Source organism: Zeus faber (genome assembly GCF_960531495.2).
Source record: "Zeus faber genome assembly, chromosome: 2".
Classification (NCBI taxonomy): domain Eukaryota; kingdom Metazoa; phylum Chordata; class Actinopteri; order Zeiformes; family Zeidae; genus Zeus; species Zeus faber.
This window is the reverse complement of record NC_137189.1, coordinates 49,699,258-49,719,302: the sequence shown is the minus strand read 5'-3', so window position 1 is coordinate 49,719,302 and position 20,045 is coordinate 49,699,258. Positions and strand designations below refer to the sequence as shown.

At 50.1% G+C, this 20,045-nt stretch overlaps 2 protein-coding genes across 2 annotated transcripts; both read left to right on the top strand.

Annotated features, from left to right (window-relative positions):
- Positions 1 to 1,638: 1,638 nt before the first annotated feature.
- Positions 1,639 to 10,500, top strand: casp8ap2 (caspase 8 associated protein 2; the record flags this gene model as incomplete). Its single annotated transcript, XM_080023954.1, has 11 exons — positions 1,639 to 1,765; positions 2,025 to 2,107; positions 2,365 to 2,439; positions 2,725 to 2,828; positions 3,402 to 3,476; positions 3,686 to 3,801; positions 4,488 to 4,509; positions 4,642 to 6,940; positions 7,379 to 9,818; positions 9,943 to 10,042; positions 10,444 to 10,500. The coding sequence occupies exons 2-11, from the start codon at positions 2,068 to 2,070 to the stop codon at positions 10,498 to 10,500; spliced, it is 5,328 nt and encodes a 1,775-aa protein (XP_079880080.1). The 5' UTR covers positions 1,639 to 1,765; positions 2,025 to 2,067.
- A 6,032-nt stretch (positions 10,501 to 16,532) lies between these two features.
- gja10b (gap junction protein alpha 10 b) lies at positions 16,533 to 19,250 on the top strand (the record flags this gene model as incomplete). The annotated part of the gene is made up of 2 exons (XM_079996726.1): positions 16,533 to 17,957; positions 19,212 to 19,250. 2 exons carry the CDS (start codon positions 16,533 to 16,535, stop codon positions 19,248 to 19,250), a joined length of 1,464 nt encoding a protein of 487 aa, XP_079852852.1.
- Between the last annotated feature and the right edge of the window lie 795 nt (positions 19,251 to 20,045).

Genomic DNA, 20,045 nt, shown 5'->3' with positions numbered 1-20,045 from the left:
CACATGTGAGCGGCGGGGAAGTACTTCCGGGTCGCGGGCGGCGCCGAACGACGCGCCCGCGGCGAACGGATCCCCCGGGTGAGCCGCGTCCGACTCGGCTCGGATTCACGGAGGCTGAGTCTGGATTTGCCAACGAAGGGAAAGAGCGAGAGTCGCCGAAAAAAAAGCCGCTCGAGTTTGGATTTGAAATAACGTCTGAATAAATGTAGGGGTGTCGTGCCAAAAAGGGATCGTGCGCCGGGTCAACCTGTCAAATATAAACCTTATGAATCAAAGTCATTTGAGTGATCGACAACCTTCAGTCACAGCGTATGAGCTGAAATCACCGATCAGACGAGTGCGAAACTGCATTTTATGAGTTGTATTGGCCCTTCAAATGTATTTCAACTGGTTAAAAAGAGGGACTGGGTGGGCTATGATGTGTCAAACAGAGCCCCATGAATGAAAAGCAGCTTATTTGAAGTGGTAATCAACCTTTCAGTCACAGGGTTGATGCTACGGTCGTTTTTTGGCGGACGATCCCACTTTGGCACGACACCGGCAAAAGGGATGGTAGCGTTCGCGACTCAAACCAACAACAACAACAACAACAACAACAACAACAACAATCCCCAAAACCTCCCTGAGTTTCGATTTGAAATAATCACATAATAAATGCAGGGGGGGGGGTCGAGGCATCGGACATAACTGATATTCAATGGGACGTCACTGATTTCAACATCCCATTCAGGTCAAGTCAATATTTTCGTTTCGCGTTTCATTTTGGGAGACTTCGGCTTGAGATCCACACTTTGAACGACCAAACCATGTCGTTCAGACGCGTTTAAAAGTGTGTTTGTCTTGTTCTGCGCGAGGCTCCCGTGCCCCGGCGGAGCTCACGGTCAGAAGCCGAACGGCTCCCTCCGGCGGGTCGCCGAGGACCGGGTCCGGGGAAGCGGGGCCCGGGCCGCCGCCGGTGACGTAGAAAGGAGGCGACAGGGGAACCCGGACTCCCGTCGCCGTCGCAGGGAGAGGCGCTTTTCGCCTTCCGTTCGCGTGTTTGTGTGCAGGCCGGGCGGAGCGTCCGGGCCTCCCCCCGCCGCTCCCCGAAGCCGTAGACAAACCCCCCCGAACGCCGGAGCGTGGCGGAGCCTTGAGGGAGCGTTTGGGGTGCGTTGTTGTTTTTCTTTTGGGGGGGGGGGGCTCCTTCCGAGTGACACGCCGCGGGAAAATGTCGCCACTTCCGGTTTGCTGGCGCGTTGGCGCCACATCTCCGCAGCGGAACAACCAGCCGCGGCGGAGCGGCGAGCAGCGCGTGGTGACGGCAGCGCGACCCCGCGTCCTCCGGTTTCATTTCGTCGCCCGCGGCCGATCCACCGGGGCCCGCCGGTCCCGCGCGGCAACGCCGGCGTGAGTTCCAGGGTGACGCGCGTTAGTGGAGACCTGAGACTTTTTCCGCGCAGTTACCCCGCGCGGTGGCTGCAGCTCCATGGAGCGTCTCGATGCCTGACATCAACCCCCCCCCCTCAGGTCCCAAGTCCTTCAATTAGAATCTGCGAGATCCTCGTCTTCTTGCCACAGAAGAGTGTTTTGTCTGTCATGCATGTTACGTTTGACAGCCCGGGCTCTACCTGCTCAGTGAACAGACGGGACGCATGGCCTGGGGATTGTGGGGTTGCCTCTGTTGTTCTGTTGTTCAGACCTTGTTGTTCTTTGCTTTGTCTTCTGCAGCCCGACGTGTTTGTTGGGAAAACATAACCCCCGCAGATGAGAGAGGCCGACAAAGGTATGTCATGGGAGATGCGGTTTGTACCGTTGAGTAAGATGTTTGGGGTGGTTCTAACCCACGGGATGAGTGTTGGAGAAAGATATTCGTACAATATTTAAACATGCATACATGCATTCCAAATGATCCTGGTCATTTTCCACAAGGCTATTGTGGGCTCATTTTTTAAAATACACCTTGGTTTGTAGATACACACTAGCAGCGAATTTACTTTTGAAAACTAACTTATTCTGGCCTGTTTTTTTTGGTGTGTTATCAGGTACTTGCCGTGTAGCCAGTGAAGCGAATGCGGAGTTAAAAGAATGGACGACATGTATGAAGACACGAGCGCCGTTTTCGGTCGTAAGTATAAGATATCTATCTACGTTTGGCCATTACCAATATTTTTAATGGGTCAAGTCAAATTTAAAATGAGGAATGTGGACCCAAATGCTGTGTTAAAAAAGATAAACAATTATAATAATAATAATAATAATAATAATAATAACAACAAGAAGAATAGACTTAGACAAAGCGCAACACAAAAAATATAAATATTATGGGTGTGACTGTAGGTTGTTATGGTGGTGTTGTAACCATGTAAATGTTCCCATCCTCAGTCTCTGCAGCTGTTTCTGATGAGGACTCCGTGGACATCTACTCTGGGCTGGATACGTCCACCAGCAACGATGCGGGTAAAAGTCACTCCCATGTTTCAAAATGTTTTTTATTACAAATGGTCCTGCGACGACACGGATGAGACACTGAGCAACATTTTACACTGGCCCTCTGTCAATAACTTTCATAATTCACTGGCTGTGGGAATTTTTTTTTTTTTTTCTATATTATTTTAACATCAACTTATTTTCCATGTATGTGTTTTTTTCACTGTATATATGACAAGAAGTACTTTAATTTCTAACCTCAACTGTATAGCTATGACGCTACAAATGCTTTTCGTTCATCTGTGTACTTTGCAGAGAAGCCTTTGGGCCTTTTCTCTCCGCGGGTGAAGGAATCAATGGACCTGTATGAAGAAATCCTCACAGAGGAAAGAAAGAGTAAAGACTCCACTTATGAAGACGTAAGTGCTCCCATTCTGTTGTTGTTGTTGTTGTTTGTTTTCCCTCGCTCTCGCCCTCGTCCTAAAGTGCACAAACCAAGGAAAAGCTACACATTGATGAATAATGACAATATCCGAACAAGGCGGAAAGGACGGGTTTGCTTTTTCCCAACCGAGGTCTAATTATTAAAATGTTGGTTTCCATCATTTATAACTGTTCACGGCGCAACTTCACAACGGCGCTGTGCCGTCGAGAGAACGACCGCTCTGCTGCCTCTTCTCACCGGACTTCAATGCAGTTCAATGGGCCAAATTGTTTGTCTTATATTTACGAGTGGTCTGGTGGGGCGATGAAAGAGGACACGTTGAAGAAACGTTTTCATTTTGAAATGTCGTGCGTCTCGTACACTTTTTGTCGTATTTAAATCAAAACTTTTTCTTGCCTGAGCAAACATTCAAGTGTCGCTATTCCTGCCTTTAAATTCATCTACAGTCATAACACCCAATTTTTTGTTTTACCAGTTATCTCTGTTTACAACACACTGAACACTATGTTGTTGTTTTTTTTTTTTTTTAAATCTTTCATTTGCGCAGCTGAAGTCACGATTTGTCTCGGCTCAGAGTCAGATTGAGGAGCTCCGGAGGAGGCTGCAGCAAACGGAGATGCAGGTTTGTTCAACCTTGACCCCCCCCCTCGGGGTCTTCCTGGAGGGGGGTTTGCACTAATGCAGTCGTCAAATGTGCAACAAAGAATGTTTCGTTGCAGATATATATATACAGTAATTTGACCATATTGCTCTAATTTTAGTTTCTGTCCCCAGAAGCCTTTAGAGTTAAAATTAGAATGTTTTTTTTTTTGTTTTTTTTTCCCCCTCTAGAACACGGATTTAAACACGGAGAACTCGCGCCTTAAAAAGAACATTTCCGCCCTCCTCAAAACAGCCAGACAGGAAGTGCATCGAAAAGACGAGGAAATTCAGAGGTTGAACAAAGGGTAAGATTTTGAATAATTTAGTGAGGGTTACGTTGGGAGAAGGAGGCTGAGGATGGAGCTGCCTGGCAAGAGGAAAAGAGGAAGCCAAAGAGAAGCTTAATGGATGTGATGAGGGAGGACATGCAGGCGGGTGGTTTCAGGGAGAAGGATGCGCAGAACACAAGGCGTTGGAGGCAGATGATCCGCTGTGGCCACCACTAACGGGAGCAGCACCAAGACAAAGAAGATGATGAGCGCACATTAGTCTAAATGACTGAACGTAGCCCTCGAGCAACCAACGTGAGACCCCACAGAAACCCAGGTTCTTAGAAAGATTTATTTGATGAAGTCACTCAGTCACCAAGAAGTTATCGTTTTGACCAGAGTCGTATTTAACCCAAATATGTCACAAGCTGAAGTTCAAATTAAAACAGAAAATGGAAACAATGACGCTGGGTTTATGAGGGCGACTCATTTCCTAAAAGTCAAGACATTTTGGATCAAATAAATGATCCTCACCATAATAATGGATTTAAGTGCCTGGGTTGCTTGAGGGTTACATTTAAATGAAAATAATGAAGAGTGTCGTACTCTCCACTTCGTTCTTTTAAGATTTCAAATCTTAAAAACCGAGAATCGTGGAAGCGTTATGTAATAAATGTCCTTAAATGTGTGTGAAAGATGTTTGTGTTTGTTTGTTTTCTCAGGCCGGGCAGAGCTCGCCCTCCTGTGAACGGCCCGCGGGATTTGCCGTCAGCCAGATACACTTGTTCAAGCGGCTCAACGTGTAAACCTCCCCCGCCGCCGCAGCCGCTGCAGCTGCTGCAGCCACCGCTCCCCCCCCCGCCTCCTCCGCCCAAGCCTCGACCGCCTTCACCGCCGAGGGAGGACCGCCTTCCCAAGCCTCCGCCACCGGGGGAAAAAAGCGCGCCCCAACCGCCCCCCGCCGCCTGCTCCGGCGATCCCTCGAGGGGGTTTTCGGAGGCGGCGGAAAGGACCGTCGGCAGATCGACTTGTGCGGGCAAATCTACCTCCGGCTCGTCCGCGGGACGCAACGATTCTGAGAGAAGGACTCAGCCGAAGCACAGGGAGGAGAAACCCGACGGTCGGAGGCCGTCCGAACCAACCGACAAGAAGCACAAACCCAGTTCGGCTCCAAACAGGGAGTGCCGCGTTATGGAGAGAGTCCAGTCTCACAGGGTGGAGAGAGAGACGGCGAAGAATCACAGCTGCAGATCCCACAAAAGCGGCGACCGGCGCGACGTCGAGCGGCAAAACAAACCCGAAAGACACAAGAGCCCCCCTCCGCCCGACTCCTCGCAGCGCAAAGCGTCCTCCTCGCACGGCTCTGAGGACGCCAAGGACAGGAGTCGGGAGCGGCAGCAGGCGAAGGCCAAGCGCACGGCGCCGGGGTCCGGCCCCGTTCCGGCCGGCGCCCGGGGATCCCGGGAGTCGTCAAAGGACGGGTCCGAGCCGCGGCTCAGGGACCCGGAGCGGGAGCACAGGAAGCACAAGCACGCCGACGACAAGCACAGGAGGAGCGCGGACGGCAAGGAGCCCCGGCGCTCCTGTCCTGAGCAACGCGGCGAAGGCTCGGGCGAGTCCTCCCAGGGGAAGGGAGCGGAGCGAGATCACCAGAGGAGCGCTGAGCGGCGGCCGGACGGCGGCAACAGGAGAGGAGACAAGAGATGCGCCGGGTCCGAGAGGAGCAGGGAGAACGAGAGAACCGCGAAAGAGCAGGATCAAGTTACAAACAAGGAGGGGGAGAGGAGGACGAACAGGAACACGGAGAAGCCACCGCCCGGGGAGACTCTGGCGGAGTCGAGCGGCGCCGTCGAGGAGAACAGTCCGAGCAGGAAGCTGTGCTTCATGGAGACCCTCAACCTCACTCTGTCGCCGGTGAAGAAACTGCGGTCGCGGAAGCCTCCGGGACGACAGGAAGCGGCGGCGGCGAACCAGGACGCGGAGAGTTCCCTGGAAGATCACAGCGAGCAGCCTAACATCGAGGACATGTGTGTCATCGACGAAATAGACAGCACTTTAACCGAAACGGAGGCGGATTTGACCGAGGACGGCCGAGTGGCGAAGTCCCCGACGCGCCTCCTAGATTCAGCAGATCCTGAGGGTGCGGACGGGACGGGAGCAGCGGAAACGCACGACGCCGTGGTGCTCGGAGAGCCGCCTGGGGTCACTACTACACAAACTACCTCAGCGCGTGGCCCGCTCCTCGAGGCTGCGGAACTTCAAAGTACTGACACGCCCACGTCGTCGGAGGGCGTTCCCATCGCACCTCAGGAACGCGGCGCCGCTTCAAAACCCGGGGCTCAGAGCCCAGAGTCTGACACACCGGAGCCTTCCCATTGTCCTGACGGGGGACCCGGGAGCGTCTCGGAAAACCACAAGTGCAATATTTTGAAACTATCCGATCCAGAAACTGAAAGAAGAGACTCTACGAGTCTTGCCAAACCCGTTGAGCTGGAATCCAACGCAGAACCTCCTCAAACCACACTACCGTGCAGCCCGACCGCGGGGGCGGGCGGGACAGACCTAGCCCGTCCCCTCCCGGGTGAAGACCCTGTTGAGGAGGTGGACGAGTGGAGGGCGAAGCCGGAGGGTCGGTGCGCCTCGGCCAGCGGCCGCCACCCGTCCGCGCCTCCGCCCGCTCCGGCAAACTCCGTCAGCCAGGGGGACGTTCGCCGTCGTCCGGACGCTCCCGTCGACGAAGCAGTCTCCAGCACCATAGCGGCCGAGGCCTCGCCGGAGGGAGGGGAGCTGAGCTCGCCCGTCGTCCTGCCGCAGACGGACCCGGAGGGCGACAGCGTCGCCAACGAGCCGAGCTCGTCGAGCGGCTGCGTGGGCGTGTCCAAGGTCAGCAGCACCACGGAGGAGACGGCGGTGCCGGGGAAGCAGAAGAACGGGCAGAGCTTCACGCCGAGGAAGGCCTTCGACCCCCGCGACCGCCACGAGGAGAAGGAGGACGCGGTGAAGCCTTCCAGCTCGGTGCCTCTGTTCCACGATGAAGACTCCATGATGAGAACCTTGGCGGGTTTGAGCAGCATCCCCGATGCCATCAGCCCCCTGAGGAGCCCCATGCGGCTCACCAAGAGAGGCCCCGGGGCCTCGTCCACCAAGCCACCTCATGTCAAAAGTCTGAGGAAAGGTGAGGCCCGTTCCAAGGTTCCACAGATAACCTGTGCCAATTTACGACTCTTTTATTATTTGTTTATTTTTATACCTTTTATTAGTCACACAATGGGGGGAATTTGCAATTTCTCTGCATTTACCGTCTTAGTATCTGACGTAGCCAGGAGCAGTGGCTGCCATGTAGCGGCGCCCGGTGAGCAGTTAGGGGGCTGAGCGTCTTGCTCAAGGACACAGCAGCACGCTACCAGGGGGAGCCGGGGATCGAACCGGCAGGCTTCAGATTGCTAGACGACCCGCTCTACCTCCTGAGCCACTGCCCCCCCCCCCAATTTTTTTTTTTATAAAAAATAAAAACACACACACCGTCTTTATTTCACTGTTGCAACGACACTTGTGCCGCCAAAGATTTGTTATCGTTAAAGTGTGGTTCCTTCTCTTTCTTCCCCGGTCGCAGATTTCTCCAGCAGGCCTCCTGTTTCCAGTCACATGACGTTGGACGTGAGCAAGGAGCACAAATACCTCGGTAAACCACAGGTGCAAGAGTCGCAGAACAAAGTGGAAACGGCATCGGCGCTCCCCTCCTGCCCCTTCACCAGCGAACTGGAGGAAGGGGAGATTCTCAGTGAAAGTGAAGAAGAAGAAGAAGAAGAAGAAGACGACGACGATGACGCTGTTTGCCTGACCCCCTCTCCTCAAATGGCTAAATCAATCAAGCCAGCCCAAATCAAACAAAGCCCCAAATCCTTTACAAATACTCCCGGAAGAAAATCGGAGGAGACCGGCGTCCCCTCTGAAGACGCCCGCGAAACCGCCGCTGCATCGTCCTCGGGAAGCCCCTCCCCCAACAGGAGCCGCTTTAAGACGGTCTGCCCCTCGGTTTCCAGAGCCTCCTTCTCCACCATGGAGGAAGTCATGGAGACCTTCCGGAAGGTTCGCTCGCAGATCCGAAAAAAGTACATGAAGCTCCACAAGATCTTCCCCAAGAAGAGTTTTTACGGCATGATGAACAACTCCCACGAATCCTTCCTGGAGTTCGTGGATGGCGCCGGCTTCTGCGCCATAAGCGACGAGGCCGGCGAGCTGAAGGCCAAGCTGAGGAGGAGGATCACGTCCGTGTTTGACAAACTATCCAACAACGGCATCGTCAAACGCATATTCGAGCTGCAGGCGGCCGATCTGAAGCAGAAACTGTGGCACTTTGTGGATGTTCAGCTTGATTATTTATTCAAGGAGATTCACTCGACGCTGACGAGCTTCTGCAAAGCGGCGCCGGCGAACCATTTGGTCAGAGCCAAGGCTGAGTACGACGACGCCACCGCCAGGAAAGAGAAACCACCCAAGAGGGCCGCTGCCGCTGCTTCCCCGAAGCCGCGGCGTGGTCGCCGGAAGGAGAAGTCTCTTCAGATCCGACTGAGGACCATCCGGCCCCACCCCATCGCCCCATGCAGGACCGGCCTCGGGAGCCGAGGGAAAGACATCCGGATCTCCGTGGGGGAAGACGGGGACCCCGCCCCGAATCCGAAGAGAGCGAAGGGCGTGGCGGAGGTCCACCCCTCCACCCCGGAGAGAAGCCACAAGGCGTCGGTGGTCGTCTCCCAGACCAGCAGCGACTTCGAGATACTGACGGAGCAGCAGGCCTCCAGCTTGACCTTCAACCTGGCCAGGGACTCCCAGATGGGGGAGATATTCAAGTGCCTCCTGCAGGGCAGCGACCTCCTGGAGAGCGGGGTGGCCGCGGGTGAGGGCGCGTGCTGGTCCATCAGCACCCCGCGCAAGGACGTCCTCCCCGGGGAGAGCCTGATCAGCTTCACCTCCCCGACCAGGTTCGGGTCCCCGGGCAGACTGACCTCCCCCTCCAAGCTCGTCACCACGTGGTCCGCCATCTCGCCGCGTGTGATGTCCTCCCCCGGGTACAAGGTCCGCACGCCGTTCAACCCGGCCCTGTTCGACGAGAGCTGCCTGCTGGAGCTGCCGCTGGACGCCCGGGCGGGGTCGCAGGCCGGCCCGGCCCCGCTGAGGTCCTACTCCATCCTTGCCGAGGACCTCGCCGTCTCCCTCACCATCCCCTCCCCCCTCAAGTCAGACGGCCACCTCAGCTTCCTGCAGCCGTCCGCCATGTCCGCCATGTCCGCCATGTCCACGCCCGAGAGCGTCATCAGCGCTCACCTGAGCGAGGACGCTCTGCTGGACGGGGACGACGCGCTGGCGCACGACCTCCACCTCGCCCTCGACACGGACAACTCCACCTGCGGCTCCGGCGGAGGCGGCTCGACCACGGAGGACGACGACGGTGCCCCGACGCCCTTTCAGTTCAAGCCCCACCTGCCCATGCGGGCGGTGGTGGTGGAGAGGTCCAACGATCATTTCATCGTGAAGATCCGCCAGACACCCGCCGAGGCGGACGCCACCCTCGTGGCCGACGACAGCCTGAGCCGAACGCTGACGGAGGACGGCCAGCGGCGCGGCCAGGAAGACGCCGACCCGCCGGAGTGTTCCCCCGGGGCCGCCCCCGCTTCCTTTTGCGACGAGCCCCCACCCGGAGAGCCCGGTCCCCCGGAAGCCCCTCCGCCTGCCTCGGACGCGGAGGCCGGCTCGGAAACGACGCAAAACAGCGACGCGGCGACCCCGTCCTCCGGCAGCTGCCCCGCCGGCGCGCCGCAGGAGGAGGCGGAGGGTCGCAAGGCGGGAACCAAGAGGAGGAAACGCCAAAAGAAAGGGAAAGCGAAGCAGGCAAAGATGGAAGAGGAAGGCGGACGCGAGGGAGCGGAGAAAGCGCAGGGCTGGAGGAGGAAGAGCGGCAAAGCCAAGCCCCCGAAGGAGCGTCTGTCGCCCGCCAGCCTCTCCGCCAAGAACGTGGTGAAGAAGAAGGGAGCGGTGGTGATTTCGTGGACCAGGTCAGTGGCCGATGCCGTTGCACCGCCTTGTGTTTCTACAGTGTAAACCTTTGACCTGTCTACGTGCTTTTTGGGGCGGGCAGGTTCAGATGTGTTGAATGGTTTGGTTTCCCCCCCCGAACAGGGAAGAGGATCGAGCCATCCTGCTGGAGATGAAGACGAGGGGCGCCTCGCGGGAGACCTTCTCCACCTTGTCCGAAAAGCTGGACAAGCCGTCGTCGCAGGTGTGTTGACGTCCCGTGTCGGAGTCTTCGCTCCTTGTATCTCGTTTCGGATGCACTGTGCGAGTAGAAAAACACTTTGACGTCATGCGTTTTCAGCGGTGCAGGTTTTCTCTCATTTCGATTGAGACGAACTTTTGGTTTTACATTTTAAATTTTAGTTTTTTACTTTTTTTTTCCCCCCACTTTGCCTCAGTGGAACGTAATATACTTTAATTCAAATGGCATTTGCAGCGCAAAGGGAGAGAAAATCCCATCATTTGTCTTTTTGAAGAAGGAAGAATTTGAAAAACTGTTTACTCGCTGTAAATGATACAAAATTGCTGAAAATTTAAACATGTGGAACATCTGGGTTGTGACAGAATCTAATTATTGACATTGAAACCATTTCCCGTTTTCTCCAGGTCGCCCACAGATTCGCTCAGCTGATGAAGCTCTTCAAGAAGCAGGGGAAGATGTAGAGCCAGCGCCGCCGCTCTGCGGGGCCTTCCTGTCGTCGGGGTCAAAGGTCACTCAAGCATCAGCCCTGTCGGGGGCCCGGCGGCCGTGATGGGCAGACCGTCTGAATAAAACCTGGGTTTCATGAGACCGCCGCGTTTCCCCAAACGGTTGCTGACATCCCATAATGCAAGCAGAGAAATGTGGAGGGAGGGAGGGAGGGGAGGAGGGGGTTCATTTAAAGTTATTTCTTTATTGAAAACAAAGGCTGTTTTCCCACCGCGCCGAGGAGACGCTTTGTGCCGGGTGAGAAGGTGGGAAATGGGCGATCACAGCCACGACGGGTGTTGGAGGACAGCGTGAGGGAAGCTTTTCACACCGTGGAACAATGAGGGCGTGTCAGCGCCACGCGTCCAAGGTGTCGTTTGGGTTTTTGGGGGGTTTTTTTTGTCGGGCGGCGGCGGGGGAGGAAGCTCCGTCAGCGGTTGACGTTAAAGATCCACAGAAAATGTTTTTTGAAAGCTCAACTGATGGAATTCATTAAACGATTGAGATAACATAACACTTAATTCATCCCCCCCGGGGGGGATTTTAATTATTTTTAATCTTTTTTCTTTTTTTTTTTTATTTTCTTTTTTTTTTTTATATCTTACTGAGCGAATGTGACTTTCACGCTTTCAAATGGTTTTATTTGGTGTTGCCGAGTTGAAGCGTTGGATATGAATGACGTATAGAATATACTGTAGTTCCTGTTACGTATTGGTGAAATGTGTTTTTTGTTTTGGGTTTTTTTCATTGTCCCTCCCAAACATAATGGTTGGAGACATTTTGGACCTCATCACAAAATGGCCATTTTAATGCAAATTTCCAGTATTTAGTTATTGGTCAACGCACTGAGGCCGCTGGCGAGAGCAAACTTGATTTTTTTCAAGTGTTAATCAGTTGAATAGTCTCATGTATAGAACATTTATGTCCATATGTTAATATAAAGGAAGGTGTTGATTAGAAGAAGATGATGCATCGTTCTGCATTGTGAATATTGTACATATTTCTAAACTGAAAATAAAAGTTTTATTTATTCATCCTGTGTCTGTTTTATAGCAGTATTCAACCTGACTAATCAGTTTAAAAATGTATTTGTAGTAATAAAGGTGTTTCTGGGTAAATATGCAAAGTGGGAATTAAGTTGATGACTCAAACCCTGTGTTATAGATTTTTATATTTGATTAAATCACAGGTATATTTTATATTTGATATTTTCAAATCCACCACAGCTTATTGAAACTCAGATATAAATAAAATGAAAAACCACAATCCTTTGTGCGGTATACCCCGCCTGCAGGACCGGTTTAAAGAGAAGAAATATGACAGAACACCAAAAGATAAAGATTTCAATTTGCACTTCTTTGATCAACAGAAGAAATGTGAAGTAAAAGTAAAGTGATAAAAGGAAACATGGACGTTTCTGTTCTTCATGATTTAATGACTTAGGACTACTTTTTTTTCTTTTTTTATATATATATATATATATATATATATATATATATATATATATATATATATTTTACTCTATATAAACTGCTTTGAGAACTAATTATCTGCAGGAAGTAATTTCCTTGGCCTGGGGAAAGGAACCCCAACTCTACCTTGACATGTATTATTATCATTATCATTATCATTATCATTATTATAATAATTATCAGTGTTATTATCACTATCATTATTATTATCATTATTATTATGTTGTTATTATCATTATGATATAATTATCATTACCATTATCATTATTATTATGTTGTTATTATTATAATTATGATATAATTATCATTATTATTATTATTATTATTATCATTATTATTATTATAAATATATCAATAATATAGAATAAAATAAATAACTATCGCAAATCTCCGTAAATATCTAAACCCACGTAAATACGTCATAATTGACGCACATTGGACACAGTGTCACTGAGACATCCCATAGCAGTTTCCGCTGGCACCCTGCTGGCTAACGGCACCAGTGGCGGTGGTGGTTAGCCCGGCCCTCCACCAATCCGGTGTGGAAATCAGATTTGTTGTCCTCACGTTTGATTTGCATGGTTTTTACGCCGGATGCCCTTCCTGACGCAAGCCTCTCTATTCATCCAGGCTTGGGACCGGCACTGATGATACACTGGCTTGTGCAGCCCCAGTGGCTAGATTTTGATCTTCATAAATAATGTGATATTTGTTTGACTATTCTGTCCAGCTGTTTTGGACAACTGTTTAATAAAACAATTATTTGACTGGTTTTGTAATTTCTGGTCCAAATTTCCAAATTACCCTTCTTTACAACTTACAAACAAAATTAGGACTTTTAGCTCAGTTATTTATTACTGTTATTTATAACTGACCTGTCTAATGTGACACCAGTCACATTGGAAATTAAAATCAATGGTTGGTGTCTGGTTGAAATGGGAATGTTTCAATGACAGTTGGATTCAATCCAATGTAGATTTGTATGAAGAACAACTGAAACATCTTCACAAATCCTCAGAACAAAAATTGGTGTTAGAACACAGTCACTTTATAACATTACCAACCAATGCCGTATAGATCCACCGTCTCTAAGCCGTCCCAAAAAAATCAAAAACTTGTATCTCCTGCTACATTGCACAAACAATTGGGTTGATCTCAATTCTTAAAACAAAGTTCTACAGAAATATTTAAACTGAACGTCAGAATTATCTACGTTAGTCCACGATGTTTGTAAGTTTAGTAACTTGTAGGAAGAAAGAAAACTGTAATACGTTCCTAAAAGGAATGAACTGCACCCTGTGTATTGTTGCCTGCAGCTATATTTGTTATTGTTATAATTATTATATTATTAATCATAAGAATTATTATTATTATTATTATTATTATTATTATCATCATTATTATCATTATTATCATTATCATTGTTGTTATTTTTATTATTATTATTGTTATTATTATTATTGTTATTATTATTATTATCGTTATTATCGTATCATCGTTAGTGTAATTATTATTCCACTATTTTTGAGCGATGGTTTACTGAATGTTTTTGATTTGAAGAACGTCCACAGTAACATGGTGTGAAATCCCCGTGTTTGGATGGACTGCAGCAGGATTTCATGTGGCTCCCATAATAATGTGGGTCGCTCCAGCAGTACCAGCAGCAGCAGCAGCAGCAGCAGGGTTTGAATCCAGGGCATCGCCTGCAGCACAACCAGACCTTCGCTCAGTGGCGGGAGTTTGAGGACACGAGAACTGAGACGACACGGTGGGGCGGCCTTCAGGAGGGAACCGCTGAGATCTGGGTCACTGGGCTGGTCTTCCACTGCTTCAAGTGGTTTGAGTGCTTTGGTGCTTGAGAGCCAAACAACAACAAAATAATAATAACAATCAGCCCGGGACCTGGGAAACGGCACCAGTGTCTGAGATTGATTTATTTGTCCAGCACAGTCAGGACCGATAAATCATTCCCAAAGGTCATAGCCTTTTTGGAGCCCTAGGCGAGAAAATAATAATAACAATAATCATAATAATAATAATAAAAAATAACAATAATAATAACAATAATAATCATCATAATAATAATCATAATAATCATAATCATAACAACAACAATAATAATAATAATAATAATAATAATAATAATAATAATAAATAACAGCAATAATAATAATAATAATAATAATGAAATAATAATAACAACCGGAACCCGGGAAACAGCGCTGGTGTCTGAGATTGATTTATTTTTTCCACACAGGGCCGGTCCTAGCCTTTTTAGAGCCCCAGGCAACACCCAGTGGCTGTACACACCGTGCATCTGTCATTTGATTTTATTTTAACAGATCATTGATGCAATAAATTGCGCAGCCGCCCACTCAGCCACTCCCTCTCACGTCAGAGAGCCAAACAAATAAGCAGAATAATTTGTCAATTAAAAGCATTTTGCCCCATCTGCCTGGGGATCCCTTTCCCCTCAGCTTTTCAGCACCACCCCATTTTTTACCTTGTTTATTATCCATTTTCTTATTTAGACGACACATATCAATGGATTTTACACGTAATTTATTGACATTTTTTTCTGTATTTTAATATTGTAACACTGGGGGGGGGGGGGGGGGGGGGGGGCGTTTTGGGGTTCTGGGGAGAGGGGTCAGAGTTGAGTCGTGTTGGTGTCCAGCTGTTTTCAGCGGGTGTGGTTGTGAGGCGCTCAGCAGGGAATCGAACCGGGCTTTGATGGCCTGCGTCCCCTTCAGGGAGTCTCTTCGAGTTAAAACCACCTAAAGAAGAAAGAAAGAAGAAGAAACAGTCTTTAATTGTCACACGACACTCCACAACACATGCTTGCACACACACACACATGCTTGATGGTGGCCGGTGAAATGGCTCCTCTGCTTTTGACCCATCCTGGCTTGTCCTTCCTCCGGGGGCACAGCAGGAGCAGTGGGCAGCATACGTGGACGCGCCCGGGGACCAGGTGATAAGTGTCCATCGCTGGTCAGACCATGATGGGTGCATGTTTTTGGTGGGGGGTCCTTACTGACGTGAGGTGGAGGAAACCCCATGTGAGCACGGGGAGAACATGCAAACTCCACACAGAAAGGCTCCTGTTTTTTAAACGTCACAGTCTTTTGGGTTGTATCGGACCAACTGTCAGGCAGCACGCCTGGGAAAGGCCCCGGTGCTCCCGATACAGCGCCCACTACAGCGGAATATGGGGCGGCAAAAAAACCTTCCTTTTCTTAAAACATAAAAATTATCATCCGGGGGGCGCACAACATCTTCATATTTTGTATTCAAGACAACATATCTTAAAAATTGCAAACATTTTTTTTCCTCTTCTTGGCTAAGCGCCCCCCGTGGAGCCCCGGGCTTGTAGGGCCGGAGCGCGGGGCCGGATGCTCTGGATGAAGAGCCCAGCGGCGGGCGGTTCGCACAGAGAGGCAAAGGGTGTCGACCGCCAAGGATTTGGGCGGCGGGCGAACCCTGAGATCCAAAATGTGTTAAATAGGACGAGCTCTGATGTGACGACGTTCTAATTTGTCCACATTGAGCTCTGAAACAATTTACGACCGACTTCCAAACTGCATTTGTTTATCCCTGATTGGTCCGTGATAGCTGGCTTTTTCGTTTTGTTCCGCTTTTAATTTATACTTTTGTTATTTTTCTTTGCTTTCATGAAATTCTTTGGAATTGCGCTTGTGTATGAAATCCTGTATAATTAAACTTGCTTGCATGCGATACCATTAAACTATCAAACTTTTATCTTCTCCTCTTCATGTTCTGTCCTATTCATCTTATCTTCCTATTTATCTCAGGTTATTATGTCTTATTTGATCTTGTCTCATCTTCCTCATCACATATAATCTTTATTCATCTTATTTTATCTCCTGTGTCTTTCTTATCTTTCACCGGCAATTTGCTTTATTCCCACCATTAAAACATGTAGGACAATACCTACTCCTCCTCAGTAAGCTCCCATTTCTCAACAGCACCGCGACCTCCCTGTGGTCCCGACACTCCTGGAAAGTCCGGAATTCAAACACTAATACTCGAAGGCTGCCAACATACATGGTACGTTGCTTTGTATTGACGTCCGTGTTTCCACGTTTTCCAGTGCGGTGTCCTGTTGTTGCTGGGGAGAACTAAGCCCCCGGGGCACAGCGGGATCACATGGGGGCAATCGATGGTGTCGTTTCGGGGAGTCCTAGTTTGCAGCTTCATCCAAACTCTCCTGTCTGTGGCCGTGCAGTTGGCCCTCCCTCCTGCCCTGATGGAGCAGAGCGTTGCCGCTCTGCAAACAAACTTGCCCTTTTACGATTGAAGGTGGATTTAAGGTGGATTTAAGGATTTGAGGTGAAGCGAGAGGAGGAATGATCTAAGTGATGTAAGTACGTTTTCATGTCTTTAACCTCCAGATGATTCCGCTGAACTCTTAACAATCGGCACCTTGCCCGTGAAGCACCTTAAACGGGTTTGTGTGGTATCGCCCTCTCCGCAGACCAAAGGAAAACCCAAAACAAAGATGTGAGGGCAAGATGGGCGATTGGAATCTACTCGGGGGTATCTTGGAAGAGGTGCACATCCACTCCACCATCGTGGGGAAGATCTGGCTCACCATCCTCTTCATCTTCCGGATGCTGGTTCTGGGCGTGGCGGCGGAGGACGTCTGGGACGACGAGCAGAGCGAGTTCGTCTGCAACACGGAGCAGCCGGGCTGCAAGACGGTCTGCTACGACCAGGCCTTCCCCATCTCCCTCATCCGCTACTGGGTGCTGCAGATCATTTTCGTGTCCTCCCCGTCCTTGGTCTACATGGGGCACGCGCTGTACCGCCTCAGGACCCTAGAAAAGGAGAGGCATCGGAAGAAGGCCTGGCTGAAAGCAGAGCTGGAGGGGACCGACCCGGTGGGAGACGACCACAAGAGGATCGAGAGGGAGCTGCGGAAGTTGGACGAACACAGGAAAGTGAGGAAAGCGCCGCTCAGGGGCTCCTTGCTGCGCACGTACGTGTTCCATATCCTGACCAGGTCTGCAGTGGAGGTGGGGTTCATTATCGGTCAGTGCGCCCTGTACGGCATCGGGCTGTCCCCTCTGTACAAATGTGAGAGACAGCCCTGCCCCAACAGCGTGGACTGCTTTGTGTCCAGGCCAACGGAGAAGAACATTTTCATGGTTTTCATGCTGGTGATTGCCGGGGTCTCCCTGTTCCTAAATCTCCTGGAGATATTTCACCTCGGGGTGAAGAAAATCAAAAAGAGTTTGTACGGCTACAAATACGGGGATGACGAAAGCGTGTGCCGGTCCAAGAAAAACTCTGTGGCGCAGCAGGTTTGTGTGCTATCCAACTCGCCAGGGCAGAAGATGTTGCCCCTCACGCAGACGATCTGCTCGGGCGAGCACGGGAACATGTTGAATTATGGCCTCGGAGTCCCTCAGCATCAGGAGGGGCTGGGCTTCCACAACGCTCCCCCCGTTTCCGACCAGCATCCCGGACAGATCCTCCTGGCCAACCGGGGCGACATCCAGGCCCTACACCATCTGGGGGCTGTGGAGAGACGCTACACGCCGGAGAACAGGAAGCACTCGTGCAGTAGCGACGAGTCCAATGGACCGCGCTGCTCTGGCCTGCCGCGCTACGCCGGGGCGCTGCCGCGACCTTCGCTCATGGCCGGCCACATGGAGATACCGGCGGCACTCCACAACCCTCCGCAGCGCAAACAGAGCAGGGTCAGTGCCTGCAAGGACTTCAGCGACGTGAGCGATTCCCCCGACAGCGATCACTACCCCACAGCCAGGAAAGCCAGTTTCATGTCCCGTGAGCTGTCAGAGAGCAAGCTGACCAGCCCGTCCGACAGCACCAACTCTCACAGCGGGATCGACGGCGAGGGCCAGCGCCTGAACCAAGGGGAGAGCCCTGCCGTGACGCCGCCACCTTCAGCCACCGGCAGGAGAATGTCCATGGTAAGGAAAGCTGAACGTGGCGCAGTTAGCCGCTTTACGCTCCCAACTGTTTGTCATTGCAGCAGAGTTTTAGCGTCGCGGACCAACGGTGGCTGATGAAGGTCTACGTGACCAAAACGTCGGTGCAAGAATAAACAATTGGGAGGTTTTCTGTCGGCAGAAGGAACTCTGCACATCTTCTCTGTGCCACTTGCTTCAATCCTGCACCTGAACGCAAATTGGGTTCGAAGTGCAAACCAGAAAGCCAAAAGTATAAAGAAGTACAATCATCTTATAAATCTTACAGGTATCTACTAATAAGTGAAGAGCCTACGTCATCCTCAGTTCACACACACATATTGTATTTCCCTAACTTTTGCAGGAGCTAGGCTAGTTGATCCCCTCTGCAGCCATGCATTGAGCTAACACAGTTAGCCCGCAGCCCTTCGGGATCTCTGCACTAGACACACGGGGAGCTGGTACGGACCGTCTCGTCTCGACCCTTATCCCTTTAAAGGGGGAGCGGCCTCCCCTCCCTAATGTTTGATGGATTTGATTAGCTGAGGCCATCCAAAAACTACTGCTCTGTTCGAAGGGCTGCATTGACCATGACCCAAATCCCATCAAGTTGGCAGAAAAATGCAAACAAGAGCCAAACCCTGGCACTGGACCCCACTGAGGTCACCCGGCAGCAGGGTCCAGTGCACCACCTCCAGTTTGACTTCACAAATTGGGAGCGAGTAAACTCTAAAGCAATTTGTGAAATCACAACATTTTGGTACTCACAGTTGTCCTTTAGAAGTGCGGGGTCCGGTCTAAAGTTCTGAAAAAAAATTTGGAAGGACTTTTGGAACAATCACACTCCATAAACCATGACTTCCTGACACTTCATGACACTTAGCGCTCGGATCAGCCGCATCAACATTAAATTGGTTGCAATATATCTCCCGCCCCCAGGTGGCAGCACTGAGCGAGCAGGCTGTCAGCAATGGGGAGTAATGTTCTAAATCTCTAATTGCATGGATTTAATGCAGATTTGTTTTGTTTTGAGTCTAAAGCAGTGTAGAACCAGCCCTGTTGGGATAGTTGGCTTGTAACTCATAAATAAGTAACAGTTTTGGTAAAATAGTGACTTGCCAGTGGATTCTGAGGAACAAACACAGTTTCCATATAGAGCCACACATTCTAATTGTGCTTTGTTTATAGAGGTTTTAAAGTGGTTTTAGAGTTTTGAGATAGTCCACTAACTGGTGCACCATCCCTTCTCTCTTTCAGACCATGATCCTGGAGCTGTCGTCAATCATGAAGAAATGAAAAATAAATTATAATACATTTTAAAAAGTTGGTGGCGCCCGACATGAGAGTGTAAAGGGGACCCGGGGACCCTGATCGCAAAGCGAAGCTCGTCACGCGTTCTACGTCTCTGAAATCTGTTTGGTTTTTCTCCAAGAGGACATTTGTATGGTGTATGGGAAAGCAACAAAAATAATTACTGGGACACGCGTGCTTTGGTAGCGCGTTGTACACACCCTATTTAGAATGTTTGAGGGAAGCTTTATTGTCGAGGAATTTACCACTCAGCTGCAGCTTCTCACTGGGCTTCAGTGCAGTCCAACGGGGCAAACCATTAAGACTTAAAAAACAATGATAATCTCCTGTAAGAAAGTGGAAAGCTCATTATAGTCTCACGTGTTTGGAATAACAGAGATATCACGTTTTTACTTAAAGCTACTTTTTGAAACCAACAAAGAACACCCAGATCGTAATGTTGCCACGGCAGGTTGCCGTTAGGAAGTCACAACTTCCTGTTTCTAGTGTCTTGGCTTGTCTTCCCTGTTTCTACGCTGTGCTGGTGGTGGGCTGGTACGCACCGGTACGCAGTGTCTGTTCTGCCCCCTAGTGAACAAATCAAGTGGACATATTGTAAAATATATCATGTTTTATTAAGTTGGAGCTCATTTTTTTATTTAATGTAATGGCACTTTTTTTTGTCATAGCAACCAACCCCAAGCCAGGGTTGCCATGACGTTATTGATCATATATTGACATAGACGGAGGAGTTCTGTAGATCATTGGCGTGTTTGCACTTTCTATTTCGCACCTTTTTGG